General features: G+C 43.8%; 1 protein-coding gene across 2 annotated transcripts in view; it reads left to right on the forward strand.

Moving 5' to 3' along the window:
• The first annotated feature begins 4,205 nt into the window (after window positions 1-4,205).
• KIAA2012 (KIAA2012 ortholog) overlaps window positions 4,206-21,475 on the forward strand; it is a 140,390-nt gene continuing 123,120 nt past the window's right edge. For both annotated transcript variants that reach the window (XM_087949790.1, XM_087949797.1), the window contains exons 1-3: window positions 4,206-4,327; window positions 4,487-4,618; window positions 11,721-11,990. In XM_087949790.1, coding sequence (XP_087805916.1) covers window positions 4,532-4,618; window positions 11,721-11,990 — 357 coding nt within the window. In that variant the 5' untranslated portion in view covers window positions 4,206-4,327; window positions 4,487-4,531. The remainder of the gene's footprint in view (window positions 4,328-4,486; window positions 4,619-11,720; window positions 11,991-21,475) is intronic.

Genomic DNA, 21,475 nt, shown 5'->3' on the forward strand with positions numbered 1-21,475 from the left:
CTTGCCACGTCATGTTGCCGCACATAACGTTTTGTGATCTTTTTCCCTTTGCAGAACTGGGGTGGGCGTGGCCGATGTGTGACGCATCCAGCCTGTGGGCCACCAGATTCACACCCATGCTTTAGCACCATGTTTCACAACCTCAAGAATTTTAAGATGTATGATTTTCAAATTCCAGAATTCTCCATGACAACGAGCAGACTCAACCTTAAACATTCATTCCATGATCTGTTGGTTAAGGGGCTAGATCTCAGTTGCTACATGGGTCATCATAAACTGCTCAGAGTTCAGTCCTCTGCTAAAGCATCATGCTTGCAAGTAAATTCAGGCAACTTTTAAGAACTCATCTGAAGAACATCTTCGTTTTTTAAGAAAGCAGACATAAAAGCAAGCAGCACTTAGGCTGACCATCTCTTTCTTGATGTATCTAATTATTGTAGTTACCTCCAGAACTGTTGGGGGTCCCCTCTCCCTTTATTAGCTATATGCTAACTATAACTAAAGCACTAGCATCATAGCCATGGAAAAATGGCTTTGTACCGTAGAGTAGGGCTTGCAGTTTTGATATCAATTGGAAAACTAATTCTGCACCAAGTGAGAAATCAAATCAGTTCCTAACCAAGCTAGCTGACAACTTTGTTGTACAAAAGGTAGAGGGTGAAACTAGAAGGACAGCCATACTGGACTTAATTCTTATACACAGAGAAGAAGTGATAGGCGGAGTTGAAACCTTGGGTGAGAGTGACCATGTCATACTCGAATTCAACATAACACAAACACAAGCAATAGAACATAATGACACCAGAGTCTTGGATTTTAAAAGAGCTGATTTTAATAAACTCAGAGAGAACTTGGGAAAGATTCCATGGATGAAAATCCTAAAGGGGAAAACAACTCAAGAATCTTGGGAAACTCTGAAAAGTATGATCATAGAAGACCAGACCAGCACAATACCACTGAGAAAGAAAAACAAGAAATCCAAGATGAAACCAGCATGGCTGCAGAAAGATCTCTCTGGCAAATTGAAGGGAAAAAAGGACAAGTACAAAAAATGGAAAGAAGGACATACAACTAAGGCAGAATATCAGCAGATAGCCAGAATCTGCAAAGACAAAGTCAGGATAGCAAAGGCTCAGAACGAACAAAGACTTGCAACAAAAGTCAAAGATAATTTAAAAAGTTTCTTCCAACATATAAATAACAAGAAAAAAATCAAGGAAACAGTCAGTCCACTAAAGAGAGAAGATGGCAAGGAAGTAGCAGGCAACAGAGAAAAAGCAGAACTGCTTAACTCATTCTTTGCCTCGGTCTTCACGCAAAAAGAAACTATAGCTCAACCCACCAAAAACAACTTAATTTAAAAGTTAAAATAAGCAAAAAAAAATAGTAAGAGAACACCTGTCTGATCTTGATGAACACAAATCACCAGGGCCTGATGGATTACATCCCAGAGTTTTAAAGGAGCTGGCAGAGGTCATCTCAGAACCACTGCACCATATCTTTCAAAGATCCTGGAGTACCGGGGAACTACCAGAGGACTGGAAAAGAGCAGATGTGGTTCCCATCTTCAAAAAAGGAAGAAAAAAAAACAGACCCAGGAAACTATAGACCAATCAGCCTAACATCAATACCCAGGAAAATACTGGAAAAGATAATAAAAAAACAGATCTGCCAACATCTAGAAACAAGTAAAGTAATAACTAGCAGTCAGCACGGGTTTGTTAAGAACAATCATGCCAAACAATCTTATTTCATTCTTCGACAAAGTGACTAAATTAGTAGACCAGCAAAATACCGTGGACATAATATATTTAGTTTTCAGCAAGGCATTCGACAAAGTAGACCACAACCTACTTCTTAGTAAGCTAGAAAAAAGTGGAATAGATAGCACCACCACTAGATGGACTCGCAAGTGGCTGACAAACCGTACTCAAGGAGTAGTCCTTAATGGGTCTAAGTCTACATGGAGGGAAGTAAGCAGTGGGGTGCCACAAGGTTCCATCTTAAGCCCAGTACTCTTCAATATCTTCATTAACGACTTAGATGAGGAAATAGAAGGGGAACTTACCAAATTTGCAGATGATGCTAAGCTGGCAGGAATAGCTAACACCCAAGAAGATAGGCTCAAGATCCAGATGATCTTTGTTGTAATGACAAGGCAGTCGAGTTGTTTGATCATGAACAACTGAATTATGATGATCTTTATTGGAGTACAGTTGCATTTATATACATTTTTAGTTATCCTCCATCATTGGTTAACTTTGGTTACTGCTTAACTTTTGTTACTGTTTAGTACAGTAATCCATACAATTAATTATCTCTAGTTAAAGTCTAACATATGTCTACTTCCCCTCTCTAATCCTCCTTTATCCATAGATTAGTGACTTTGTTTGCCTGAGTTGTATTTGCTTGGAAACATTCTTTATCTGTGGTTTGCCATCTGAGATTGGAACATTCCTGCAATTACAACTCTACATATCCTCGTTTTTTATTTTAAATGGAGGATTCAAAGTTTTATAAATGTATCGCAATTGAAGAGGGTTAAGAGAGGGGGAAGCGGGATGAAACAATGCGAATAAATTTGGAATACATTGAATAAAACAACAGGTTGCAATTAGTACAATAATAATAATTATAGCATAAAAGAAAAACTGTCTGAGCCAAGACCAATCAGGGAGCCAATTGGTTAGCCACTCAAAAGGTGAGTAATGAGCATGGATATTATTTTGAATGTATGATTGTAAATTGGCAATCTCATCCTCAATAGTTTTATTCAAAGAATGAAAATGCACAGCACATCCATGGTGTCCAACTAATGTACAGAACCCTCCTTGACGGGCTAAAAGATAGTCTATGGCAAAACACTGCTGTAAGACATCTTGATTTAAGTCTTCTATTTCATGCTGCAAATCACGAATAATAGCAGTGGTAGCATTGATGGATTTTTCAAGTCTGCAGGTGAGACCAAGAATAGATCATCTGTTTTCTTGAGCAATACTGCATCCAGTTTTGTTCACCACATTATAAAAAAGATGTTGAGGCTCTAGAAAAAGTGTAGAGAAAAGCAACCAGGATGATTAGGGCACTGGAGGCTAAAACATACAACGATCAGTTGCAGGAACTGGGCTTGGCTAGTCTAGTAAAGAGAAGGACCAGGGGAGACATGTTAGCAGTCTTCCAATATTTGAGGGGCTGCTACAGAGAGGAAGGGGTCAAGCTATTTTCTAAAGCAACTGTAGGCCAGACAAGGAATAATGGATGGAAACCGAACAAGGAGAGATTTAACCTGGAAATAAGGAGAAACTTTCTGACAGAACAAACACCTTGCTCTCGGAAATTGTGGGAGCACCATCTCTTGAGACTTTCAAGAGATTGGACTGCCATTTGTCAGAAATGGTGTAGGGTTTCCCGCTTGGGCGATGACCTACAAGGTCCCTTCCAACTGATTATCTGTTATCTGTTACTATGGGTAACATTGGGTTACTATGGGTACATTGCCTATTCAATTATTCTCTGCTCATGCCAATGTTACTCTGAACTGGCTGTAAAGAATCCTGTTCAGACAGACTCTTTGACAACAGCTTGCAATGTATTTGGTCTGGATTTAACAATATTCAAATTAATAAATCAACCTATATAACTCCTGGCAGAATCAGAAGGGCGATGAGCATTTATCTTCTCCAAAAAATTAGTGTTCTTGCTCTGAGGTAGTCCTATCAAGCCATCGAGCTGCTTCTCCTGTTCAAGGATATAGGACAGAAGGCAACATCAACCTAGGAGATGAGGTGAGAATTCCCACCAGTGAGAACCCTAGTTTTCCAGGAGCTCTTTGATTTTCAATAGTACACATGAAAATATCATTTTCCCCCTGCAGCTGAATGGGAAATAAATTAGCTTAGCTGCCCAACAAACAATACTGTGGAAACATAAGAGCAGAGTTAATTCTGGAGCAGCACAAAGGGAGGTATTCACTGGCTGCAGATCATATAAAATGCTTCAATAGTAATAATGACGAAGAGGAGAGACAATGGGATGTCAAGAGTTGTAAGAGTTGGAGGATAATGTTACTTTGCAGGGCAACATAGTCTTGAAATTTGATCCTGATCCTTTCAAAAATCTTTCATTTTCTTTCTTTCCTCCCAACATTCCCTCCGCTGTAGTTTAAACAATTTCCTTTGCTGCCATGGCAACATGAAAACAACCGTAGAGCACAGTGAAAAGAATGGCAGTCTTTTCATGAATCCTGAGATCAACCAAAACAGAATTAAAAAACAACAACCAGGAAGAATGCTAGAAAAGTAACCTCAAGAGGAGATAATAATATCAGGTTACACTTTCCAATAGGTTTCTTTATTTTTCTAGTTCTAGTTTCATACAAAACTTTATGGCTTAATGTTGCTGTTATGAAATTGAGCTATACTTAATAGTGTTGTTAATCTCTAGGTCAGATGAGACAACCTATAATGAAATATAACTCTGCTTTTAGAAGCAAAAGGAAGACTCCTGAAGCGGCATTGCATTCATCTTAGAAATGTCCAATCTGTCTCTCTTAAGTCGTGGCACTGGGCAGGTGATCAGAAAGAAACAGGAGAAGCTGAAAGTGCATTTTGATCCCCAGGTGAGTTGAGGTTTTAATACAAAAAATGAGTTGCTAATACGAATCAGCTTATGCTTCCCCATACACCACTAAGTTGAGTCTCTGATCGTTTTGTGCAGAGATAAATATTAAACAATAAGATTCCTGATTCTTGAAATAATTTCAAAATGACAGAAAGACTGTGTTTTCTTGGTTTTGTCTTGTCAGAGATGGGATGCCTTTTTCTTTTGCTAGATAGTATTTCAGGACAGGGAGTCTTGTGAAATTATCCCCTTCTGTTTTAAAACTGACAGTAACATACTCTTCAGTGATTCCAGAATGATGGACTTTGATAGTGCTCAGTTGAAGCCTTGGCTTGAGTGTCTTGTTTCTTGTCAATTAAGGATTTTAAGATGCCTCTTTTGCACCAATTGGGGCAACAATGCAAAGTATGATTTGGTATCAGAACTATGGATAAACCATATTAATTCTGAAGATTTGGTAGATCAATGAGATGATAAAAACAGGGTTCCAAAATGGTATAGATTCTGCACAGTCTGAAAAGATGGACAGTTGTATTTTTTCCTACAGACTGCATAGCAACATAATAAACATAAACATAATAATAAATAAACATAATAAATAAACATAATAAACATAAAAATAAACATAATGAACATAATAAGCATAGTAACATAATCTAGCTCATTGTAATAACTGTAATAATAACAATGTAATATATAGAAGCTTGCCAAAAAGAGATCTAACCTAGAATTAAGAAGAAACTTCCTGTCAGAAAACAATCACTAGAATAGCTTGCCTTTAGATGCTGTGGGTGCTCCCACAGAGGTTTTTAAGAAGAGATTGGACAGCCATTTGTCCAGAATGGTAGAAGATCTCCTGCTTGAGCAGGGGGTTGGACTAGAAGACCTCCAAGGTCCCTTCCAACTTGGTTATTTTGTATTCTACTACTATTAAGTTAGGTAGTTTCCTCACTATTGCCCTACATTCAATGAAATAAATGAATATGGGGAGAGGTGTTAGAATAGGATCAAAGACTTTGCTAATGTATCAAAAGAATTAATCTAGAGTGCACTGATTTAGCAATTCTACTAAAAATAGATTTTCAGAATGTTCTGTTTTCTTACTAGTTTTTTGCTCTAGAAAGGGAATTCTGTACAGAGCCTACATAAAATGCACTCTAGATTTTTTTATTTCGTTGTTGATTTTATGATCCCCAGTTTTGTAAGATCTTGCCTAAAAATGCAAGTGCAAAAGTAATATGAAAAGTAATATATTTATAGATAACAATTCTTTTTATTTCAAAACTCTCTGCTTTATTTTGTTATGCTTGCTTTTTGGAACTATCATATTTCTGCACATGTTCTTCCCTTTTCTCTTTATTTTAATGAAATATCTATTTGGCTAACCTGGGAAAAGAGAAATAATGAAAACAGATCAGTTCTTTCCAGCAGGAAAAGAATAAATGGGCAGAATTTCTTAACAGGAAGCTTTCAAGTAACATTATATCTAAAATAACTTTTGTAAGCAGACAACATAGGATGAGTTTGGTGATGTAGTTAAATATGACATTAAATAATATTATATAATGTTTATATATCAATTTCCAAATTTTATTCTACTTCAGCTAATTATAGTGTTGTTCAGCAACACTGAAGAACTCTGGAAGAGAAATAATATAATAAAAGTACATAAAAGTAGAATATATTATTGATCTTTCAATCACTGAATTAGTAAGAAAAATAAATTTAAATTGTCCTGGTGTTATATTCCAGTTACAGTATATATGGTGATGGAAACAAATAAGTGTCCTGCCAATTCCAATGAATATTTACTTAAAAACAAATCTCATTATATCTAGTAGGGCTTACTCTCAGAAAAGAATAAATATTTTGCAGCTTTCCTATATATTATGATACATTATTGAAACAGAGAAGTTAAACACTTTAGCTAATAATATTTGTTTCTTCTTAATTACTTGCTATGAATATTAATTTTCTGAGCATTTTAAGTTTTTCATTTGTTCTCAGTCCATATAATAAAACCTTTCCTTTGCTTATTATGATTGACAGTTTCATTTTCTGCTTTTAAGTATTTATATATCCATTTTAAGTATTTATATATCCATATTTCTTAATGGCAAATGCTATAATAGACCAAACTACTGTACCTTTGAGTAAGCAGTTTTATTTATTTTTTCTTTCATGTTCTTATAGTGGTAAAATAACTTTATTGTTATGGATGTCATTTTTCAAATTCTTTTTTTTTTAATGAAAAAAGGAGAAGGAAACTCTAGAATAAAACCTATCACATATAGGCTGAAATCTTGCATCTTTATTAATGCCCTGATCTTATTAGTTTTGAAGTCTTTGACTGCGCAATTCATTTATTCAGGCAATCATTCATGTAGGAAGTAGAGGAAACCCAGTATAAATCTACTGGACAAGTGGCTGAAGTAAATCTGTAAACCCACTTAGTGTGTCATTGTCCATGCAGATCTCTGATATCCTGGAGAGTTGACACACTACAAGCCCCAATTCCAGAGATCAGTCATGTGCAGAGATGGTGTCATGCTGGGCCATAAACAATATACAGGAGCGGTTCATGCCGACAGGATCAGATGGGAAATGAAAGAACCTATCACATCACAGTAAGGGTCAAAGCAGAACCAGGAATTAGGGAAATCTGTCAAGGAGGAGTATAGATTACAATTGATCTAATGTCTCTGAGCAAATTATGTAGGTTCTAGAAAGAATTTATCCATTTCATTTCTGTTCCTTCGAGACAGCGGAAAAGTCCAGAATTCTGCCAAATATGTTAGAGGGCTTTCTTTGATTCTCCATAAAGTCAAGTCTGAAGGGCTGTGATTTAAATCTGCATTTTTATACCATGTTTACAATAACTGTATATTGTTAGGAGTAGACTCATATTTACTATGGCTGCTGTAAAAGACCATTATGAATCATACCTCTCCAAATCCGTTGCTCAGATCCTCAAAGAAATGCTTCCTTCCAAAGGCTCAGCACAGCTGCTTTGCTTTGGCTACAATTATAACAAAATGCCTTGTATACATGCACACATACAGAAAAAGTGGGGGGAACCCTTGAAGCAGCTGCACCAAGTTTTCAAGAATATACAGTATAATTCTTCAGGAACTGTTTTGCAGTGTCTCTTCGAATAGCTTTCCAGTTTCACTTTTAGGCAGTGAGAAAATATCACATCTTGCACGCTTGGTCAAAACATCAATCAGATGATGTAGCAGAGGCATGTTTCTATCAGATACATTATTTGGAAAGGACTTCAGAAGCCGCCACTTGAATAGCAATGCCTCATAATGTTATGCCTCAGGACTTCCTCCATAGTCCATAGCAGAAGTCAGGAGCCACAGCTAAGTCTGGATAAATTACTACTGGAAGCTATGATGATCCCCTGTGGATGCTGAAATGTAATCCCTCTTTCTGAGGTTATAATCTTATGACTCTGTCATCATGTGGGAATTGCAGAAATGGCCTTTGCTAGCTGCCAGCAGCTTCTGGGCCCTCCGTGTAGTCACATGATGACCCCCTCTTTCTCTCTTTTGGTTTTATGTGTGCAATCCATGCAATGCTCTTGAGAAGCTGCTGGGGTTCTGCATCACTGATCCAGAGATGCACAAGCTGAGACACCAGAACTGTCTTCAGCTTTTTTATTATTATTTAAATAGTAAATAAATAAAAAACCTAGAGGACTCCAGGGACTGTTCCCAAACTGTAAATTTTAAAGTGATCATACACAACTGGAGAGTAATCTTTTATTTAAATACAATGGAATAAAATTCAGTTTCTGATTTGAACCCACCTATTACTTTGTGGGGAATAGCTTCCAAGATCCTATTTCAAGGCTTGGTGGATATTGCACCCACTTGAATTAGACCCTTCCTACAGTGCAATTCAGTGGTTATAATAAAATTATAACTATTTATTTACTAGATGTATCTAGCTACAGTGTAACCCTATAGTAAAACATTTAAAAAAAAACCTAAAATCCAAATTAAAACCTCTTATACTCTCCAAGCTCAATATACCTTCCAAAATCCAGAACAAAATTTCAAAACTTCACTGGATGACAGCCACTCCAATATTTATTTAATTTATATTGCTGCCTATTCGCCCATGGTGACTCAAGGCAGCTTACACAATGTAAAACCATATTTAAAATTAAAAATCAATAAAAACTAACAAAAAGAATCAAATAAATTAATAAAGTACAATAGAACAAAATCTGGAAAAAATAAAAAAATCACCCGCCCAACTCCCACCCACCACCTCGATGACAGCAGATCACACTAGCCATTTGATGGGCTCCATCCTGCTCTGGGTTCCCTAGGCAAAGGCAGGTCTTCAGTGCCTTCTGAAAGAGTGCTAGAATGGGGGCCATTCTAATCTCTGGGGGAATGATATTCTAGAGAGAGGGAGCCACCACAGAGAAGGCCCTTCTTCTGGGTCCTACCAGGTATATCTCCCTCAGGGATGGGACCCACAACATTTCCTGCCTCCCTGCTCTAATGGGTCAGGTAGATGTGACCAGCAAGAGACGTTCCCTCAGATAATCTGGTCCCAAACCATGAAGGGCTTTAAAGGTGCCAACCAGCACCTTGAATTGCACCCGGAAGCAAATCGGCAACCAATGCAGCTCCTGCAGGAGAGGTGTCACATGTGCATACTGGGGTCTGCACAAAACCATGTGGGCTGCTGCATTTTGCACCAACTGGAGCTTCCAGATGCTCTTCAAGGGCAGCCCCATGTAGAGTGCATTGCAATAATCAAGACGGTAAATGTCTAGGGCATGAGTGACTGTGAGTAGGGACTGTTGGTCCAGGAAAGGGTGTAACTGGTCCACAACCCACAGTTGTGCTATTGAAAGAAATATCCTTCTGGGTTCAGTTCCAAGTGGGAAAAAAGACACTGGAAACATGGAGGCTATTTGGAAAGATGGTTTAATGGTGGACAGCAGGGCCACATGGCTTGGAGCTCCAAAGTGAAAAAGAAAGGATGATCACATACTTCAGGGTGAGAAGGGAAGGTCAAGAAGGAAGGACCAAGATGCTGAGAGACCTCTGTTGGGCCCCACCTTAGTGTTTCCTGTTCCTGTGTAAGAAGCGTATCCCATTGGCTGTCAGACTCCCAGGGGCCGGGGTCTTAGCTAACTTTGTAGGCTTTGTCTGGACCACATGGCTTCACCTGAGTGTTGGCTGATACAATCTTCCCAGGCCAGGTGTTGAGATGGGTAGACCCTTTATTATGTAGAATACTCTGGCCTAGGCCTTAATGGCCCATTAGCAAAGGGGGTGGGGGCTGAGTTTCTGCTTCTCTGAGTTTCTACTTTACTCTTTTTAGGGGAAATATTCTGCCTTTTTAATATTTCCCAGGATATTTCATTTTTCTAGGAGAGGGGTGGGTGCTAACTTCCTACAGTGCAAAAGTCCTCTTGGTCACGATCGCCACCTGCTCTTCGAGCAGGAGTTGTGAGTTCAGGAAAACCCCTAGATTACGCACAGGGTCTGTTTGGGGTAGTGCTACCCCATCCAAGACCAAAGGTGGCAATTCTCCCTGAGCCAATGAACCCCCATCCCGCTCCCGCCAGAGATCATCCAAAGGTGTGACCAATGCCATATCTGTCCCAAATCCAGGCCTGAATTAAAATTAAAAACCTCCTGTACTCTCCAAGCTCAATATACCTTCCAAAATCCAAAACAAAATTTCAAAACTTCACTGGATGACAGCCATTCCAATATAATATTATATAAACTTCTTATCCCTTATTACCCATCTTATTAGATTATTTCTGTAGTGAATAATCTCAAATTGGTGATTTGATATTGTCCAGCTGTTTGGCTTATGGAAATCTTTCACCCTACTAGAAGCAAAAAACTTCGGGAGGGTATTAGGTAGCTAATCTCTCCTTATGGGAATATGTTTGATTGTCTATTCTTTTTATCATGTTGCTTTAACTGAAGAGTTCTCAGCACCCCCACCCCCTTGCTTGTCTATTTTATTGTGCTCATTCAGGAGGAGGGAGGAGATTCATATAAAATGAAATGTTTCAAAATAAGAGAAAGCAGTTTTGTCAAATATGCTGCTGGCATTATTGGAAAATTCATGAAAACATCTGCTATGCCATCTCACATTTATTAATGTGATTGATAAATCCTCTTCAAATGGCAGCTAACAATTCTCTGAGTGTGCATGCATATGTGTGTGTGTGCACGCCTACACATAGACACATGCCTTTGAGTTAGTCTTGACTCCTGATCACTGCCAGAGCCTGCAGTTTTCTTGGCAAGATTTCAGAAGTGATTTGCCATTGTCTCCTTCCTAGGGCTCAGAGAAAATGACTGAGCCAAGGTCTGCTTTGTCCTAAGGAAGGGCTAGAACTCACACTCCCCCAGTTTGTAGCCTTATGTACCAAACTGGCTATCAACAATAGGACTGCCCTGTACAATATGTGCAAATAGAAAATTGTATTATGAATGAAGGTGAATTTATGTGTTGCAAGATCCAATACAAGTCAGTCACCAGGACCAGAGGTTTTGTCTTCTGAGCTTTTGGACTCGTGCCTATCTTCAGGAACTTCTCTCTAACAGAATGTGTGCTGTTCTATATGTGGTATTTATATGGTGCCTATGTATGTGGCTTTTTAGATGCTGATTGAGGTGTGGTATGCTGGTGGTAAATCAGCACTCCTGTTGACTGACAAAGGGCCTGTTTCCCAGGCTTCAATCACTTCCCTGGTTGTTTTTGTACCTGCTCGTCCAACAATCTTAATCGCTGCAAAGTTGAATATTTCAAGTACTTAGAAGGCAGCTAGGCAGCACAAGCAAAGGACAGCCAGCAACTTAAAAGCCAGCCATTAATACATCTCAATCAGCATCTAAAAAGCCACATACAGAAGGCACCATATAAATACCGCATACAGAACAGCACATATTCTGAAAATGGGCTCCAGCACGAATCTGAAAGCTTGAAAGACAAAACCTCTGGTTCCAATGACCAACCCAGATTGGATCCTGCATAAAAGTGGATTGAAGTTTGGTTTCTAAAATCCATTCTGTTATTGCATCTCCTCCTCCTTTTCTTCATATTAGGATGACCTGAACTGGATGTCTCCTGAAGGCCTTTGCAATGTCAACAGACTACTGGATCACAGGCAGATCATGAAGAAGTACTGGGGGATGTGTCCCCCAAAAACATATTGCACAAGAAGAGGCACACTCTTTCTCTATTCAGAAGATGTAGCCAAACCATGGAAATGGAAGTTGCAGCAAGGATGTCAGAACAAAAGCCAGACATTATGTGTAGATCTTCACACACTCCAAGATTTGGCACGGGCTATCTTAGTATATGGAAGCAAACAGGTATTGTTCATATATTTCAGATGTACACATGTTTAGTTAGGCTGATGTCATTTATTTAAAATATCTCTATCTGTTCTATATTAGCATTCTCCAAACACTGAATTCTGATTGGTCCACACGGACCGTGACCTGATTGGTCGACTGAACAGCCGTGATTGGCGTGCTAAGAATCAACTGCAATTGGCCGAGCCGATCGCGGGAGATTCAAAGTGCTGTCATTGGCCGCCGAGCTGCGAGCAATCCCTATATGAAGGGCTGCCGCGGCTCCAAGATCTTGTACAGGTCTTAACACTGAAATAAAGAGCTGAATGTACACTTGGTCTCGCGTCTCTGTGGGAACCGATCTACCCGATCTAACACTGGCGATGAAGGTGGGATCGTGAGACAAGAGACCAACCGAGCTCATGGCGAAGCGGCACAGAACGTCCGATAAGATGGCCAGCAGCATCACGCCACCCGCACCCTTCAAGCAGGCTGACGAGGATTGGGAATCATACATTGACCAATTCCTAATGTTCCTTGAGAGCAGCAACCTAAAAGATGCCAATAGACAGAAAAAAAGGGCCGTGTTCCTGACACACTGCGGGTCCGCAGTGTTCAAAATGGCTAAAGCCCTAGCCAAACCTGCCGACGTGAAGGAGATGGACTGGGCCGACCTCGAACCGTTGCTGCGGCGCCACTATGCCCCTGCCGTGCCCAATCTCATCAGAAGGCATGAGTTCTATCGGCGGGACCAGAAAGAGGGCGAGAGCATTAGTGATTTCGTGGCCACGCTGAAAGACCTCGGAGGCATGTGCGGCTTCACCGACATGGACGAGGCTCTACGAGACCGCGTGGTCCTCGGCCTCAGAGACCCCATCCTGCAGAGCCGGCTGATGGCGAGGGCAGACATCTCCGTTACCAAGGCCATCGCCAAAGCGACTGCATCTGAAGCAGCCAAACAGTCAGCGGTTCGGATGCGGCAGATGAACGCGGCGGACCGGCCAGGAACCATCGAAGCGACCCCAGCACCGGAGAAACACCTGGAAGCAAGCCCCAGGACGACCACCACCACCCACCATGGAGACGTCGACTCTTCCGAAACCGAGGACGAGGAGGAGGAGATCCACCGACTACAGACGGAACGCGATCAGCGGGAACGGAGAGACCGTAACTCGGGGTTCCAGTGTGCCGGCTGCAGCGGCAACCACCCCCGCTCAGAATGCCGATTCCTCGACGCCATCTGTCGGCATTGCGATAAGCGGGGGCACATCGCCAAGGTATGCCGGAACAAGAGGAACCACAGCCCCCGGCGACGAGACGGCAGCCCCCGACAAGACGGCACCCCCCAGGACCAGAGACTGTCACGCCGAGAGCTGGTGGAGCAGGGACAGCCGAAGCAAGCGACTCAGCGAGACGCGGTGGAGAGAGGAGACCCATCAGACGGTCATCATCGGCCATTCCTCGACCACCGACGCCCGGAAGGTGCACGTGGAGGTAGGCATCAAGGATCAACCATGCGAGATGGAGGTGGATTCCGGATCCTACCTCTCCATGGTTTCCTGGCGCACAATCAAGCGCCTGGTGCTTACCATCCACCGGCGCGAGTTAGAAAATCAAAAGCTGACCCTAAAGGACTATCAGGGAAACCGCATCCCTGTAGTCGGAATTGGACATTTTAAAATAACCTTCAAGGGGCGTACCGAGGTGCTTCCACTCACAATCGTGGACAAGGACCGCCCAAGCCTGCTGGGACTGCAATGGTTCGCACCGCTGGGCATCGAAGTGACAGGCGTCAACCACGTCGCCGAGGCAGATTGGGAAGCAACACTCGTGCAGGACTGCCAAGAGGTTTTCAACGGCGACCTAGGCAAGTACCGGGGGTCCCCAATCTCTTTTAACATAAACCCAAACGTTGCCCCAATCCGCCTTAAACCGCGGCGGGTGCCATTCGCGCTCAAACCCAAAATCGATGAGCAATTGGACAAGCTCATCGTGCAAGGGGTCTTAGAGCCAATTGACCATGCCCGGTGGGAGACACCCATAGTCACCCCGATCAAGTCGGATGGGTCGGTCAGGATCTGTGGTGACTACAAGGCCACCCTCAACCACGCGCTGCAGCAGAGTGCCTACCCCGTCCCAGTGGTACAGCACCTCCTGCACTCACTGGGGGGAGGCCGGGTCTTCATGAAGCTCGACCTGGCACAAGCATACCAGCAACTGCCGGTCGATGCTGAAACTGCAGAGGCGCAAACCATCGTAACCCACCGAGGGGCATTCCGATGCAAGAGACTCCAATTCGGAGTCAGCGTAGTGCCAGGGGTCTTCCAGAGCCTGATGGAAAGGTTACTCCAAGGGATCAAGGGGGTGGTGCCCTATTTCGACGACGTGCTGGTGTCAGCTACCAATAAGGACCAATTGGAAAGCCGCCTAAGGGAGGTGTTACAAAAACTCAAAGACTATGGGCTAAAAGTCAAAAAAGAAAAATGCCAGCTGTGCACCGAAAAAGTCGAATTCCTGGGGTACCTCCTAGACCAGCACGGAATCCACCCAACAGAAAAAAAGCTCAGAGCCATCAAAAAAGCCCCTAGACCAAGGAATAAGACAGAACTGCAGGCATTTCTTGGACTTATTAATTTTTATAATGTTTTCCTGCCCCAAAAGGCAATGGCGGCGGAACCTTTGCATAGGCTGTTGGACAAAACAGCCACCTGGACCTGGGGGAAGCAGGAGGAAAACGCCTTCAAACAAATGAAAGACCTGCTAACTTCAGACGCAGTCCTCATCCAATACATCGAGACCCTACCACTGATGGTAACATGCGACGCATCACCCTTCGGCGTCGGGGCCATCCTCAGCCACACGCTTCCGGATGGAAAAGAAGCACCCATCGCCTTCTTTTCAAGAACACTATCCAAACCGGAAAGGAACTACAGCCAGCTGGACAAGGAGGCCCTTGCAGTCGTCGCCGGTGTGAAGAGGTTCCATGAGTACCTCTACGGTAGGACCTTTACAATTATTACCGACCACAAGCTGCTGTTAGGGATACTGGCAGGGAACAAGGCCACCCCGAACATACTGTCACCTAGAATGACAAGGTGGTCCGAGTTCCTTGCCGCCTACAGTTACCTGCTAACACATTGACCCGGCAAGAACAGCTCGCATGCAGACGCGTTGAGCCGCTCCCCCCTGCCCGACCTGGAGGACGACCCAGCACCCACAACATCAACCCTGCACATAGAGACATTGCCCAACCCACCCCTGACCGCGTCAGACATTGCCACAGAGACTAATAAAGACAAACGGCTGGCGCGAGTCTTGAGATGGGTGGAAAAAGGGTGGCCGGAAAGCGACGGTGGCGAACTATTCAAACCCTTTTGCAACCAGCAAACTGAACTTTTTACGCAAAAAGGTTGAATACTTTGGGGGGACAGGGTTGTAATTCCAGAAAATCTACAAAAAGGAGTATTGTCTATGCTGCATGAGGGGCACCTGGGCATAGTTCAAATGAAAGCCCTGGCCAGGAGTTACACCTGGTGGCCAGGAATGGATAAACAGATCGAGACTTGGGTAGCCGCATGCAAGAAATGCCAGGAAACCAGACCAAGCCCGCCCGCCGCCCCAGTCCTGGAATGGGAGACTCCCCGGGGCCCCTGGTCTAGAATCCATATAGATTTCGCCAGGCCAACCAAGGGACACACATTCCTGATTACAGTCGATGCTTACTCCAACTGGCTGGAGGTAAGTACGATGAAAACCACAACCACCGAGGCCGTCATCAAGAAGCTAAACATACTATTCGCCACCCATGGGCTACCAGACGTGCTAGTGTCGGACAACGGCCCACAATTTACCGTGCTAGCCTTTGAAAAGTTCCTGGCGGAACAGGGAATACGGCATGCGTTGACAGCGCCCGCTCATCCGGCGGCAAACGGGCGGGCGGAACGCATGGTTCGTTACACAAAAAACACCATACAGAAAATAGAAAACGGGGACATACAAGAAAAAATAAATAAAATGCTTTTAATACAACACATAACACCAAACACCACGACAAATAAAAGCCCAGCAGAATTACTCATGGGCAGAAAACTAAGATCCCCGTTAAACAGGCTACACCCCACATACAACCCCGAGAAACCCCCAGACTCATCCAGCAAACACCGATCATTCAACATCGGGGATTCCGTCTATGCCAAAAATTTTACAGGGGACCCACTCTGGGTACCGGCTAAAATAACCCAGGTAACGGGCCCCCGGTCTTACCGGCTACAAACCGAAGACGGACGAAGCTGGAAGTGACATATCGACCAGCTAAGGTCAAGAACAGCCACCAACGACAAGGACAGCATGCAAACACCGCAAACAACCGCTAATAAAGAAACCAGAGGGGGGAAAAACCTCAAACAATAAAGGAGAAGAAAATCCTAAAGCGCAAACAGAGCACCCCCAAGCCAAAATAAACCAGCAATACTCACCAGTAAACAACGAAACCGCAACAGATGAACAACTGGGAGCTTCACCTGGAAGGAGCAGCCAAGCCAGTTCGACCAGCCCGGAAAGACCAGGTGGGAACAACAGAATTGGCAGCTCAACCGACCCGGGTAGACCGGGTGGGAGCTACCACAGTAGGCCCGGCTCACCCTTCCAGGCGGTTCCATCCAGGAGAACCGGAGCGACGAGGAGTCCGTCCGAACCGGTCAAGAACCAAGCAGCAACTGAGCCGTGCAAGTCAACTAGGCAGGTATGAAGCCCCGCCTACCTACGCGACTACATAACCACGCTTCGTCGGACTGAACCAAGAGGGGAGGGGTGTTCTATATTAGCATTCTCCAAACACTGAATTCTGATTGGTCCACACAGACCGCGACCTGATTGGTCGACTGAACGGCCGTGATTGGCGCACTAAGAATCAACCGCGATTAGCCGAGCAGATCGCGGGAGATTCAAAGCGCTGTCATTGGCCGCCGAGCCGCGAGCAATCCCTATATGAAGGGCTGCTGCGACTCCAAGATCTTGTACAGGTCTTAACACTGAAATAAAGAGCTGAATGTACACTTGGTCTCGCGTCTCTGTGGGAACCGATCTACCCGATCTAACACTATCTATACCATTTGTCATTTTAAAATCCCAAAGCAGTTTACACTCATTAAAATGCAGAAGAGGAAAAACAGGATGAAAATAAGAGATGCCTATGTCTGGAATGGTTTGTTCTTAAAATGAACGAGCCACATGCTCAAGGCTTTCCAGAAATTTTAACGCTTAGCTTTTCCAGAAGATCTTTGGGAACTGATTGTGAAATCATAGCACCTATATAGAGCTCTGTATACAGTATTCTCTTATTGGGCATTAACATTTATATTTTTGCTATTGAAGTTTTAATACATAATTTCATTTCATTGCTATTTTAATATCACTAGATTATGTACAGTCTTTGTGAACTGACATGATAGTTAAGTTGGATATTAATGAAATCCCAAATACTAGGGAAAGGTAAAGACAGAAGGAAGAAGAATATTTAAAAGATACCTAAACCATGCCATCACTGGAGTCTGAAGAACAATGGAAAGAGCAACAAGAAAGCATATCATCCTCAAACAGCAACTTGCAAGTCATGACTCCAACTTTACTATGACTTGCCAGCTAACTCCAAGCAAGTAATAAATTCTATTGACTAGTGCTAAGTTAGGTATGGAGTTTCACATGATGAGAGTGAACAAGTTGAAATTAAACCTGGTTAAAATTAAGGTATTTATGGTCAATAGAAAACTGTTTTCTCTGCATTTAAAGTACAGCCTTTCTGCGCAGTTGACCTGAAGCAGCAGGTCCAGGAATTGGGAGTGCTTTCTTGACCCCTCCCCATCTTTTTTTAGTGCAGGGACATCTTGCGATTTCAGAAAACAAAAGGTTCAGAAAACAAAAGGTTCAGAAAACAAAAGGTTCAGAAAATAAAAGAAAGACTAGAAGATATGGAACTGCAGAATAACATTGCAGCTGGTCCAAGCCTACCCTGATTTTTTCTTGGGCTATAATAAAATATTTGTTTCATTTAAAACCCCTTGCAATCTTTGTAGTTTGGTGGGGGTGGGGGGAACAGAGGTAGAAGCAGTCCATACAAACAATTCTGTCCAATGTTCCAGCTGCAACTGACCCCTAGCTGATGACATATAGTGTAATCATAGACCAGGCTGAATGTTGCAATATTATTGGGCCATCCTGGAGAAGCCTGGAGGTTTTAAGTGTTGCAAAGTGGAACATCTTTTTTATAATATGGTGAACAAAACTGGATGCAGTTCTCTAGGTGTGGTCTTACTAAGGCTTTATAGAGTGGTATTAGTACTTCCCTTGATCTTGACTGTATCCCTCTGTTAATGCAATTTAGGCTTGCATTAGCTTTTTTGGCTGCTGCTGCACACTGCTGGCTCATATTTAGCTGGCTGTCCACTAAGACTCCAAGATCCCTCTCACAGTTATTGCTATTAGGCCTGGTTTCACCCAGTCTATATGTGTACTTTTGGTTTTTCTTGCCTAAGTGTAGGACTTTTCTCTACATTGAATTTCATTTTGTTCAATGTGGCCCACTGTTCAAGTCTGTCAAGATCCATCTGGATCTTGAGCCTATCTTCTTGGATGTTAGCTATTCCTACCAGCTTAGTATCATCTGCAAATTTGGTAAGTTCCCTTTCTATTCCCTCATCTAAGTTGTTAATGAAGAGTACTGGGCCTAAGACAGAACCTTGTGGCACCCCACTGCTTACTTCCCTCTGTTAGATGGGTCCGCGTGGGAAAGAAGAGGCAGGACACAGTAGGACTGGTAAGCAGACTTTATTTGAAGCCAGTTCGAAAAAAGTTGCCCAACCGTGGCAGGAGCCAGCTTTTATAGCCGGCGCTGTCCAAAGCTTCAGCCACTGACGGGACTTCGTTTTTCCCGCCAGTGGCTGGGCCAGTGAGTGGAATCCATTACCCGACTCCACTCTTTGGCCATATTTAGTCATATATAACACCCCTCCCCTGCTAGTTAATGTTCCTCCAATTGGCACTCGCCTACTGTACATAGTCACATAAGTAGGCGGGGCTTCGATGGGTGCGACTGGACCTGCACACCTCACTTGTTCCTGGGGCGGTGGCCCAAGCAGACAGGTCCGCTGCTGCTCCGGTCCCCGCCAGTGGAACTGTCTTGAAACTTGCTACTGGCATGGCAGGGACCATCGAGCCTGAGACCTCAGAAGGACACCATGGGACTCCCTCTTCGCAAGATAAGTGTCTCCGCCATTGTTGTTCAGGGATTTGTGTTTGCAGGGTTTGTGTTTGTGATCTGTGTTGTTCTGTTATTGCATGTTGGGTGTTTGGCTGGTTCTCTGTGTTTGGGACCCGGCCCTATAGCTGATCGATGTGTCGCTCCCATAGCTTCCCTTCCTCCGTCTCTACTCTGTAGGACCAGGGCCCTGTGCTTTCGATTACCCTAGCTGGCACCCATGTTGGTCCCCCCAGTGCATAGACTGGGTCCCCTATGGCGAATTGTCTGCATTTCCCTGTGGAGTCCGGGGGTGTTTCTGTGATGTAGTTGGGATGGACCCAGTCTAGTACAATCCGCAGCCTCTGACCCATTAACAGCTCTGCTGGGCTGCAGTGTGTTGTAGTGTGGAGTGTAATGTGCTGGGCAAGGAGCATTCTGTCGATCCTCTCCTGCCAGTCCCCTCAGCCCATTCACTGGAGCATTTCCTTAGTGGATTGAACCATTATCTCTGCTTGGCTGTTTGTGGCCAGGTGAGCAGGCGCTGACAAAGCGTGTCTGACCCCTAGTCTGGCTAGGAAGGTCTCGAACGGTTTTGAGGTGAACTGTGGCCCGTTGTCTGAGACAAGGACATCTGGTAGTCCATGGGTGGCAAATAGGTGTCTGAGTACTTTTATTGTTGCCTCCGATGTGGTGGATTGCATTAAAATTATTTCCAGCCACTTGGAGTACACATTGACGACTATAAGGAATGTCTGTCCCTGGCAGGGCCCAGCGAAATCGACATGTATTCTGGCCCATGGTGTTGTAGGTGTCTCACATTTCATGGGTCTCACGGCCGGGAGTGCTGGCCTGGATTCTTGGCAGGGAGTGCAAGTGGCGACCCAGGATAGCTTCTGGCTAGGGCTTTCATCCGGACCACTCCGGGGTGGCCCTCATGAAGCGTTTCTAATATTTTATTTCTTAATGGGGGGGATAACTACTCGGTCCCCCCACAGTAAACAGCCCTTTAGTACTGACAGCTCGGCTTACCTATTTTGGTATGGCGTGTATTCCTCCCCCTGTGTTGCCTCTCGCCATCCCCTCCACACCCAGTTTGAAATCCACGCCATAGTTTTGTCGCGCATGGTGAGCCTCACGATCTCTGAGGAAGTCATTATTCCAGGCCATATGTTCTCTATTAGCAGAACTGTCATGGATGGCACTAGGATGGCACTAGGCTGTGTCTGGGAGGGGGCAATGGCTAAGAGTGTCAGCATGGGTGATGTCTTTCCCTGGCCGGTGGGTTAATGTGTAGCTGTATGCAGCTAGGAGTACTGTCCATCTCAACATCCTGGGTGACAGGATGTTCAGTGTGGGTTTGTCATCAACGAGGATGCCCAGTAAGGGTTTATGGTCGGTGATGAGGTCAAACTGCCTGCTGTACAGGTACTCATGGAAGCGCTTTACCCCTGCGACTGTGGCAAGCGCTTCCTTGTTGATCTGGCTGTAATTTCTTTGCATTTTTGATAGTGTTTTTGAGAAATATGCGATGGGGGCGTCAGTCCCATTGGGTAGTCTGTGGCTGAGGACCGCTCCAATGCCATAGGGGGAGGCATCGCATGTTAGTGTTAGTGGCAGCATCTCGCTGTATTGGGTGAGAATGCTGTCCAATGTTAAGATGCTTCTTATTTTTTTTAATACATCTGCCTCGCGCTGTCCCCAAGTCCAGCTCGCCGTCTTATCGAGCAGCCTGTGGAGCAGTTCTGCGATGGTTGCTTTCTGCAGCAGAAAGACATAAAAGTTCAGCAACCCTAGGAACGCTTGCAGTTCCGCTTTGTTTTGTGGTGTAGGGGCTTCCCGTATAGCTTTAAGCTTCCCGTTTGTGGGTCTGATGCCTGCGGCATCAATTAGGAACCACAAAAATTCTACTTGTGGAACTGCTATGTGGCATTTGTTTCTCTTTAATTTCAACCCTGCCTCCTGGAATCTTCCCAGGACTGCCCTTAGCCACTCCATCAGTTGATCCTTGCTGGTAACTGAGACAATTACATCGTCGAAGTAGGGTATGATTGTGGGATGTTGTGCAGCAACCATTCCATGATACTCTGGAACAGATATGGGGCTATGCTTACACTGAATTGGAGTCTCTTGCACTTGAATGACCCTCTATGCATGACGATGGTTTGTGCCACAGCAGTAGCCTCATCAAGAGGCAGTTGCTGATAGGCCTGGCCCAAGTCCAATTTAGCTAATATAGTTCCCCAGCCCAGGGAGTGTATAAGGTGCTGGA

Source organism: Notechis scutatus, chromosome 1 (assembly GCF_049901735.1).
Source record: "Notechis scutatus isolate UNSWTSFEM ecotype Mainland chromosome 1, rNotScu1.2, whole genome shotgun sequence".
Taxonomy (NCBI): Eukaryota; Metazoa; Chordata; class Lepidosauria; order Squamata; family Elapidae; genus Notechis; species Notechis scutatus.